Here is an 11334-nt window from a genome sequence, read left to right on the forward strand (position 1 = left end):
AAGTGAAGATCAGAGCACAGCAAAGAAGTCAATGAGGAGAAATTATGTTGCTTGCCACTAACAACTACTTACTTCTTGCTTTCTTTGCATTTCAACCTGTTTTGCGTTGTCAGGAAGGAATGTTTTGAGGAGTTGTTTTGTACTTTTGCATATTTCTGTGCTTTGATTACATTTTCATGTGGAACATGTAGAAGAGCTATTACCCTACCTGCATGGGAAATAGGAAGTTGAACTGATGCTATCTGAAAATGAATTAAAGACGGTGGGAAGGAATGTGTTCTGCAGTACTGAATAACGGGATGACCTTGAAAATACTTGCTGAACAGTAAGGTGCTGCCTAATTTTAGAGTCCTTCTGGCCTCCTCCCCGATTCTAGGTCTTTGTATTACTATTGTGGTCAACAATTGTTTTTTTATCTTAACACTGACTGCCCTCAGGATCCCTGTTTTCAAAATTAAAAAAATACTATATCATTTGCCATTTGTTATCCTTAAGTTTTAGACTGACAGAACAGTGATGGAGTCTCAGACTGTCATCTAGACACAGTATTTCATCTGGTAAGTACAGAGTGAAAAAGATAGTGTGCCAGGTCTCCTTGGTCCCTGTTGGCTTTTTTTCCAGTACCAATCACACTTCAATGCTGTAAACGAACTGGGCTCTCTCTCACTACAATTTTTTTTTTTTTTTTCATCTATTTTTTCATAACTTTTTTTTTTTAAAACTTTTTTTAAATTTCTGATATATCTAGAGGATACATTCAGAGGATGAGACAAACATGATCTTGCCACCTTAGATTTGGTTTAAACTGAAATGGTTGCAAAATGGTAATAATGCAGTGAGATGTTACACGGCAGAAAACAGAGATGCTCTCTAATGAGCTCATATCAAGGCTCTTGCTATGCCTCTGTTTTCTTAGAACAAGTGACGAAAAGAATAAGCAACCTATCCCATAACTCTGACAATACACCACCAACACTTGAAGAGCTTGGTTACTGGTACCTCTTCTGATGCTTTTTTTCTTTATCCTCAGCATTTCACGTTTCTTAATCAAAATTTGTCATTTAGAGATTGGACACTAACCTCTCTCTCTTTTTTTTTTCTTTTTCCCAGGATTTTGAACTTTATGAGAAAATTCTGTGGTCAAGTTATAAGGAAAATCATGGGGGGTTTAGTTTAGAAGTTTCAAAGTAGCTGTAAAATGAGCTTGCATAGTTATTATAGCTTTTAAACAACTGAAAACTAATTTTAAGATTCGGGTGACCCAAAAAAAAAAAAAAAAAAAAAAAGGCACCACAATACAGGATTCACTTGCAACAGCAGTCATGGACAAAATCTGATAATAAGTGATGAGACCTGAAGTAAGTCTGTAAAAGTATGAAAAATGAAGGAAGATTAATTTTCAGGGCAGAATACTGATCGGAAAGCCTCCACGAAAAGATAACAGGACTATTTTTAAACCTGCATTTTACTTCTAGAGACACAGGGAGATGATTTAAAGAGGCTTTCATGCTGATTACTTTAGATAAAAATACAGCCTGTTCGAAGTTAGCCAAACACACTGGGTTGCCAAGTTGATGCAATGTGTTCCAGTATATTGTGTGTCCATGGATATTCTGGAATTTACTGTAGGTACAGCTGGGAAATCTCAGAGATATCCCTTTCCAAAATTCAGCTATTGGGTTATAAAAATATTTTCACATTTCCTGCAGATGGCTGGATTCTTTTCTTCACTCATAATTTTAATTCAGAATTCATTATGGACAGCTGCTGGCTCTGATAGAACTTAATTGCTCTTTTACTAGACTCAGCTGCAAGCAGTCAGATTTCCTTTTCCTTTGTAGAGTATATTATATATAAACATGGGTGGAGAGAAAAATAACCAATTAACTAAATACATATGGATAAAATGACTCACTAAGAGCGCTGATCAAATAATGTATCAAACTACAGCTTAGGTCAAAGGAAATTACAGGCCTTGTAGGACATGATAATATATATATGGAAATAATTATCAGCACCACCATATTTGTAATTTGAGATAACACACAGAAAAGGCATTGCTTCTGTTAAAAAAAATCTTACAGAAAATTGTTACGTTTTAATAACAGGCAGGTTATTTCATGGAATGAAAAGTCATCACTCTCCAGGAGACCAGCTCAGATGAAACCATTTGTTGGCCAAATCCAAGTCAGGGCTCAGTTCCTCCAGTGGACAACTTAGCAAGAAAACGTGGCATAATTCTGGAACTATTTTTGCTGCCTTACCATTTGTTAAAAAAAAAGTAATAAAAAGAATGGGGAATAGTTATTGTTACTAAGGATACAGAAAAAGGGTATGGCACAAATGAGGGAGCAGAGACAGCCAGCAAAAAGACTAGAGATGTGATGATACCCTGTCATCTCCCTCCATATGAAAAGTAATGAATTCGGTTAGGATAATTTGCTGTACTAGTTTCTCATGATGGATGAATAGAAGGGAAATATGCAGACATGTAAAACAAGAAACAGCATTAAAGAATGTTCTTTCTTCTCTCTTTATCCAAAGACATTTAGTGAAATGGAGACACATTTAAAATAACAGTAAATAGATCTCTTCTAACATGTTGTGTGAAACTACTTACCAGAGAATACTTAGAAAAGGAAAAAAAGTAAAAAATAAGACTGTCTGGCTTTGTCCTTTAAAACGTGTCACTAATAAATGTCATGAAAATAATGAATATGAACAATAAAGTATCTACCAGTTTCTCTAGGTAGCTAAAGGAATAATGGGAGAAAAGAATTGAAGCCCTCATGAAGTAGGGCTAAGCTCGTCACTAGCTGCTTGCTTCTGGGGAGGAGACTTCACTGAAATACAGTTGACATTGTTGTTTTTTACTTTCCCCTGGAAGTTTTGACATTTGCCATTGTCAGAGACAGGATACTGGTCCAGACAGACCACTGATTCTATCTAGTAATAGCATTTACTATGTTCCTTTACAGATGTCTGACTTCTACCCGAAATGAAATCTTGCTCTATGCAGTCATAGCAGCTATTTAGGATTTCAAAAGATAATCCATCCCTGTGTCACAGCAGTGGGGGTATAATCCCCTGAACCACAGGCTAAGTGCCAACCAAAGATGGCCTTACATACACAGGATTGATTTAGTAGAAAAAACACAAGTGGGTATTTTTCATTATGTGAACCTGCATGAATAATTTTTGCTATTACTTGTTATTTGTATGCTTTTGAATTTTAATTATGGTTCCAGTGATACTTGCTTGCTGTTTATGCTTATAAACAATGAAAGAATGTAATGTACATGCGGCAGCTTCAGTTCAGGTTTTAGGGAAGACTCATTTGCTAGGCAGAATTGGTTTCTAACTTAAGACAAAACTTGAAAGTGGATCAGCATCAGTTTGCTGATGTTTGGACACCCCATGGAGGCTTTTTAGATAAAGTAGGATAGTATTTTCCTTTTCAGACTAGACAGTACCTTAGGCAATATTTAAGAACTTTGCACACTGTCACGTTAACTACTGTACGGCAGTCTGTCATGTTCATCATTCCAGGTTTTCAGGTGTGAGCACCTAAATTTAAGGAAACCAATTAGAGATCTACCCAAAATGAAATCTTGCTCTATGCAGTCATAGCAGCTTTTTAGGATTTTTAGGACTGGACTGAGAATGCCCTTAAGTTAAAGAGTGATCAGCTGGGGAAGGTAACCAGCGTATTTACAATCATGATGATCGTAACTAAAGACATTCAGATTTGAAAAAGAGAACAAAATATCCAGTGTTACCTGTCCATTGCTGGCTCTACCAGCATACAGATGGAGATTCTGCATTTTGCCTGTGCAATTGCATGAATACAACACATTTATCAGGTGAAAACTCTTGCACATGCAGCATAAAACAGACAGGGTCTTCAACTGTGAAACTTTTGGAATCTAAATTTTCACAACTTTGAAAGTTTTTATGGTGAGAATATGAAGTCAAGTCCCAACCCCTACCCCTTTGTGATGCCACTCATTACACAAGTGATTGTCCAGTGGCTTCCTACCAATGACCCCTCCATGTGCTGGTGGAACACCAGTCTTTGTTTTTGTTAGCTAACATTCATCAACCTTTCTTCCAGACTGTTTCTCATTTTCCGGTAGATTCTACAATTCCAACAACTAAATGAAGACAGAGCAACAATCCATAAACTTCTAAATGAAGAGAAACCAGTTCCTTTTCCTTAAAGATTAAGCTCTCAAGGTATCAAACACTGCAAGCCTAGGTGCATTTTGTGTAAGGTACAAGTAGAAATGGAGTAACTCCGAAGAAAAAAAGGTATGTGTAGAAATAAAATGACTCCCAGTCACTTAATCTGACTGCATGGTCAGATTAACTGAGACTACCAATACAAATGGCATACAATGAAAACAGGGATGTTTACTCATTGCTGTAATTTTATGTTAAGAGGAACTAAACAACAGCCTTATCTGTCTCCCTTTGCCTTTTATTTGTGAACAAAGAACTTGAGAAAAGTAGTCTTAATGAGATATACAGTAACCTACGAGCTGCAGTGGAAATAGTGTTATAATGTTTTCATATATGGATTATACCCAGCAGTTTATAGCAACCCAAGAGCTTCTGGATAAAGACACAGGCAAAGCAGGGAAAGTTTAGAATATTTGTGATATTAAAGTACTTTTCATATTAAAATGCCTTTACACTCTTTTCCTCCCCAGAGCTTTCAGATGTCCAGAGTTAGAAAATATCCTAAGTTGTACTCAGGGTAGGGAAAGGGATGGGAAGAGGAAGCTTTCAGTATTTTTCAATCTTCTTTGAGAGATTTCTGAGTATACATTTGGGTTATTTTTTTACCCACTGTGAAAAAGCATAGGCAGTCAACTGAAACCTACGCATTGCCAGGATTAGAAAATTGGCACTTGTGAGGCATAAAGCAGTAGGGAGGTTCAAAGGATGTAGAGGTGATGTAAAATAATCCACTGGAAAATTATTGCCTTAGTTATAATTTTTTTTTAAAAAAATATTTTTCATTCTGAAAAACTGAACAAAAATTAGGTATTTTTTCTACTTAACAAATAAAAGATCCCCTTATGTTGCTATATTTTGAAAATTGACTTGGTTTTACTGTGCCAACCGGTCACACTAGTATACTCAGAAACAGATTTATTTAAACAACACACATTCTTCCAAACATCCAAGTTTTTCTGTTTGTAATAGCAGCGTTAACAGTACCTGCCAAGACTTCACAAAGTATCTTAAAGATATGCCCCTTGGTGCTGGTATTAGAAGAGAGATTCAAACATATGGGATTGCACTTACATGTTAAGCTTTTATGTAGTGCTACTGAACCAACTACTAACGTTTCTGTGATGTTTTGAAAACATAGTGGCATAAAGCTCCAAACACCCTCTGGTGCTATTTTATCGTGATCTGTTTGCCTGCACTAATCCAACTTCAAACAAAAACGTGTTCTTTCCCCACTATCATTAGACCACACATTACAGGCTCACCAATGCAGAATCCTAGGTAGTTAAAGCCTGTATTTTTTTCATTAAAGAACCCCTTTTTTCTAGATCAACTCTGTAAATTAGGGCAAGTCATGCAGAGACACCAGTTGGACTGTGGTATTAACTCAAATTCTATGCAAAGGGACCATAGGAATAGTGTTAGGATAGAACAGTCAGTAAATAAAAAAGCATCCACTTGCATCAAGCATTTCAACCATTATAAAAATCTTCATAAAAGTTACTCTAAGCCAAGAGAAGATCTGAGCACATATTATATATCTACAAATACAATGCAATTACTAAATTTCTTTTGTGTTCCTTTGCCCTCCTCCCCGATCCAGCTTTACTGTCGGATTTAGTTGCTTTCCTCTACCAAATCTCACACTGAAAATAAAGATTTTGCTGTCTTTGGGAGAATGTACCTCATGCAAAGATGATGGAACATAGCAGTTTATAACAAATATATATCTAAATTTAACTTTACCTTGCTTTGGGCTTTGCTAAAGTATTTCTATGGTGGACACAGACACAGAAATATAGATTTTTTTTCCTGGAAAAAGCGCAATGGCAATATGCATCTATATTATTACCATTTCACCTCTTTCATACAGGTAGTTCTACCAGAATATCTTACAATATAAATACAAAATATGCATTTAGACCAGGCCTTGGTGTTACCTTTGATGCTTCACAATCCTTTCAGCAATGATCTATGTTTTCTCCTTAAAAGTAATGTAGCTTTAATTATCTTTTAAGTACTTCTTGAACATAAAAAACTGCCAACTTTTCTGCACAAAGAACTTTGACTGTTAAAATGTACACATGACATTTCTCAACATGTTTTTGACAAATATATTAGATTCAAATTCAATATGCGCAGGCAATAAAACTGTTGATTATCAAAAGTAGATGTGTAAATGACATGTAAAGATGTTAGTTACACGGACATTGGTAACAGATAATTACTAATGTCATAAATTCTGATCATATAGTTCTGTGCTTTCTTCACACAAGACTTCTTATGAAGACTTCTACTTGCATTTGTTTGACATACGTTTATCAGAACATGTTTTATGTTTACACGGTAGGTTCTTTGGCTGTCACTTGTTTTTACCTCAGACTTCTTCCCACTAATCACACCTCAAGTTATTAAATAAATTCCTCATACACTCAACGACCATTTCCTAGGAACAGGATATTAAACTAGCTTATCAGCTTTGATGCAAACTGGTTTGGGCCCACACTCATGAACCTGATCTCCAATGACCTTGATTCTCTATAGGATATACAGTCATATCCCAAAACCACGGGGCAAACTGGAAAAAAAAAAAATATCTCTTAATATGAAGTGGACTGAAAAACAAATGTTGATCAATATTAAGGCTGATGTGGAGAATTCAGTAAGGAAAAGCTTGGCCTAAACATTTCACTTACAATACCTACTTATAAATACAGAATAAATAGAGGGTTATTCTCCAATGATAAAAATACAGACAGCTGGCTTTTTTTATTCATACTTCACCCAGGCAGGCTCCTGTTGCTTTTATTGGATGTTGACCTGAATAAAAATTGAAAAGGAGCTCAGCTTTTGAGCAGTAAGAAACTCTGAGCTAAATTCACAAAAATATTAAAGACAAATAGCTTCTCCCTGTAATTAGTTGCCTGCTAGCTTTTATTTTAATTTCTTTTAAGGGCTAAAAGGTTTGCAGAAAAATGCTTCCACAGCTTCTTCATACCTACTTTTTCTTTTTACTAAACATATTTTGAAAGATAAACTCTCTTGTATTTATAGTTCTGTAACATGACATTACAACAATTTCCTGAGCTCTGATAGTATGGGAAATAACATAAAAGAAGTTATCAGTTCTGACTCAGATGTTTTACACTCCTCACTATGAACTCCACGTTCCCACTGGGGAGTAAACAGATTATTCATTCAGTGGGATATCGTGGAAAATACTGCCTACTACAGTCACAGTTTGGTCTGTATTATATTGTTTTGCCCCAGTGAAGAAAGTTTGAAACATTTTTAACATGTGAATGATGGTAGTACATGTGCTTTAAGGAAAAGAGAGACAAAACCAAAATGGGAGACAGTGACAGGCAAGGTACAGAAGAAGAAAAAGAGCACTTTTTTAAAAGGCTCAGAGGCGAATTAAGAGCCAGCCAAGGAAAAATTGAAAAGCAAGAAGTTTGTCAAGTATAGATAATGTATCTCAGTGGAAAAGGGTGAGTAATAGTAGTCAATGAAATACGATGCATGACAAAAATTGGCAGGGGAAGGCTACCGTTAGAACAATGATCTTTCTTCAGAGAAAGTGCTAAGACTCGCAGGAACATTTCATATAGAAATAATTGTCCAGCAATATGGTAAAAAACAGTGAAATGAGTTTGAGAAACCAATGAAATTGAAGAAGGGAAACAGAATATAATTAGGGAAGTTCACAGAATAAAGAGCAGTATAAACACTGGAAAGAAAAAAAAAATGAAAAAAGCGAAATGACTCAGGATGAGAAGCAAAGAGTGGAATGGAGAAAGTGACAAAGGAAGCAACAGAGAAAAGAGGAACGAAAAATCTGAAAGCACATTCTCAGAAAAAACAGATAACATTCCAACTTTCTTACTTCTGTTTCAATACAAAATGAATTTTTTTCTGACCTTGAGTTGAAATGTTTAGTGAAGTCCAGTACTTTAATTTCAAACTAAATATGGAAGTTTTTCATGTTGTTGAATGTAAGACATTTCTTTTACCATTAAAAAATTGTGCTTAGGCTCTATTGTTGTTCCTCTTATTTTTTTACCAGTTTAATAATGTCAAACTCAAAATGGTAAGGCAATACAAATCACAAAATATAATGTTACTACAATATGCCTGAAAAAAGACACCCAACTTAATATTACTATTGTAAAAGGGTCTATAGCAACTTACTTTTGTTGGTCTATCAGTTTGACAGTCAGCATATTAACTTTAATATGTTAATGAGCCATTTATAAACTTGGACTATCTACAACACTTGCTGCTATACGCCCAGACACATAAAATTTTTAAATACAGAGACATTAATTTATAAATTTGCAAGAAATCTGGTTTCATTAGTTATTCAGCTCATGGACAAATTGTTGCAAGTCGAATTTAAGAGCCTTGATAAAATAATAGAATATCTGGAAGTCTATTTGAAGTCCTTCTGGACTTTGGAAGTCCTCCTGTGGAGGATAAGTTTTATGAAATTCCTAAAATCTTAATGCCTCAAGAAGCTATACATAAAGCAAACTGCTTCAACAAATTTAGGATCAGAATATGCATACTGTAGAGTATCAATAAATAAATTAATAGGAAACTGGGAAAAAAAGTCCCTCAATTGGCATCAAGTCATACTACCTAACCTGATCACCATATCCACTGAAATTTGCATGAATAACCAATGACAAACAGAAAATAATGGCCCTGCATTTTGTCAATACCACTGAATGATAATAAACTGCATTTTATTTTCTCTCTCCCAATTTTATCTCTCCTCTTGCTGTATGACTCTTGACAACTAATTAATTTTTTTTTTTTTTTTAATTTAGAGATTTCTGGTAATTATACTAACTTAACAGCCTTCTCAGAGTGGGAGGATTAATTTCTTCTATTAATTTTGGGTTTAATTTAGAGCATAACATCTTCACTCCTGAGCACATGTGTAGGTATGCTCTATATAGATCAAGCTGAGGCAAACTAGAAATACAGGCAATATTCAAAATGTTTTAAGATCCTACAAATACAGGTACAAAAAGCTTTGGCTCTATTCAGGAAACACTCAGCAAATTGTATAAATAGATTTTTACTATTATTTATATTTATTGCACATTCCTAAGCCTGGCATTTCATAAACAGTACATGTCTATCTTTTGTGTTCTTTGATCTCCACCAAAGAGCCTGTACTTTTCAACACTTTTTGGTTTTGTTCTCCTGTTGATTTTATTTTCCCATCTCATTTACAAAAGCCTCTTAATCACTTAGAAAATCTTCAAATAACCAGCTTCCATGGCTGGTTTACCAATATGTAAGGAGCTAGAACTAGCAGGTGTGGTATGCTGTAACATTTGTAATTCCTAGTCCTCATTTTTTATGTATCAAAAAGCAAAACTGGTTTTCAAATATGCTGAGCATTTGTAGCTTCAGTGAACAAGTAGTAGTAATTCTCTTACTAACTGAAGGTATCCCAAAATGAAGTTCAGAAAAATCACTGATCATAGGAGTTTGCTTTGAAAGTTGCAGCACAATAAACTATGAAAGCTATAACAATATAGTTGTGGAATTAAGGGGAACCATCTTACAGATTAGTTCTATCAGAATTGCTACATATGTTCTGATGATATTCTTATCAGTGTGATTTTAAGGCTTTCCACAAGATCTGTTCTTGTCAAAAATTTTGAAAGACTTCTCATTTCTTCATTTTCCTTACTCCCAAAACTTTAATAGGAGCTATGTTTCTCTCATGAGAGTTTATTAATTCATACCTGATAATGCCTAAAAACGTTTGCTACCTTGTAAACAGCATGGAGCACTCTTTTCCCTGGAACTGACCTCAGTCTGTTCCCCAGGTACATTCTTTGCAGTTCCAGCTCTTCATGATCCTAAGAAGAATGTTTAACCTTGAATATGGATTAAGGTTTCTACGTATTTTCCATCATATTTGCCACTCATAATTCTTAATTTTCACATTCTTTACTTTAAAACATAACATAAGAAATAATTTCAAAAGCTGTTTAATTGCTTAAAACACACTTTGTTCAATGTTCTGGTTCTTAAATTGGCATTATTCTTTCTTTTTCATGCCACCTTCTGAATGCCATAGGTACATCTGTATTCTCCCTGCAGAGAGTATCCCTGTAGACCTTTAGATTTTCTAAAATCAAGTCCTCTTGGACAGATCAAAGAAAATAATTCTGGCCAATCCAAGTTGGCAGTGTCTTACTCATGTCCCAGACCTGCAATGCAACCACCTTTTTCTTCGATAGACTCAGAAATCTCTTTGAAAGAAGAGAATGTTTTTCCCTGCAGTAAAACAGAAAGCACTAATCTTGACAAAAAATGATTTGAAAAAAAAATTCTGTGCTTACCTGCAATGTACAACCATAGGTCCAGCATCAGGCGGGTTACAGGTCTTGACTCGTCTCAGGAAAGCTAAGAACGGTGTTGGGTGTTCTGGGACACCGTGGTCAGGCCAGGCAGTGAACTGGAATTGCCTCACCTCCCTTTTCTCACTTGAACCATTCTAGGAAATTAAAGAACTTCATGACAAAACTGGCACTTGATGTGATATTGTCACTTTTTGATGAAACAACTGCAAAAGCATATATACCAGTGAAGTGCATTTAGATCACATGTGGGGCCAGAGAGAAATGGAATTCAGGCTATGGAGGGAAATGTTTATTGTATTCTAAGTTGCGTGATTCAAGCAATCTGAGCGATTTAACTGTACTGCACTATAATGAATCACAACAAGTGCCAGAGGTTTAGCTAGTATTTAATTCAGTTAAATGACTTTTCATAGTGAAAGCTCACTATCAACTTACAAAACTCCACACCATAAAAAAAAAATAGAAATCTCATTGTTCAGTGCTGCTAGGAGGAAACAAGGGAGGAAAGTGGAAAGAAGGAAAGGAAATAAAAGGAGAAAATAAGGAAGACAGACAAGCAGGTAAGGAGGGAAGGCAGTAAGCAGAAAAAACAAAACAAAACAAAACAGGATGGTGACAGGAGGGAGAGAGGGAAAGGAAGGGAAGGGAAGGGAAGGGAAGGGAAGGGGAGGGAAGGGAAGGGAAGGGATGGGCAAGGGACGGCTGA

General features: G+C 35.5%; 1 protein-coding gene across 1 annotated transcript in view; it reads right to left on the minus strand.

Moving 5' to 3' along the window:
- Positions 1–11334, minus strand: part of LOC103782305 (receptor-type tyrosine-protein phosphatase delta-like) — a gene marked incomplete at both ends in the record, with an annotated part of 51120 nt that overhangs the window by 15129 nt on the left and 24657 nt on the right. Inside the window, one exon of the mRNA XM_008950066.1 lies at positions 10608–10762. Within this exon, the coding sequence (XP_008948314.1) occupies positions 10608–10762 (155 nt within the window). The remainder of the gene's footprint in view (positions 1–10607; positions 10763–11334) is intronic.

Source organism: Merops nubicus, unplaced genomic scaffold (genome assembly GCF_000691845.1).
Source record: "Merops nubicus isolate BGI_N331 unplaced genomic scaffold, ASM69184v1 scaffold29481, whole genome shotgun sequence".
Classification (NCBI taxonomy): Eukaryota; Metazoa; Chordata; class Aves; order Coraciiformes; family Meropidae; genus Merops; species Merops nubicus.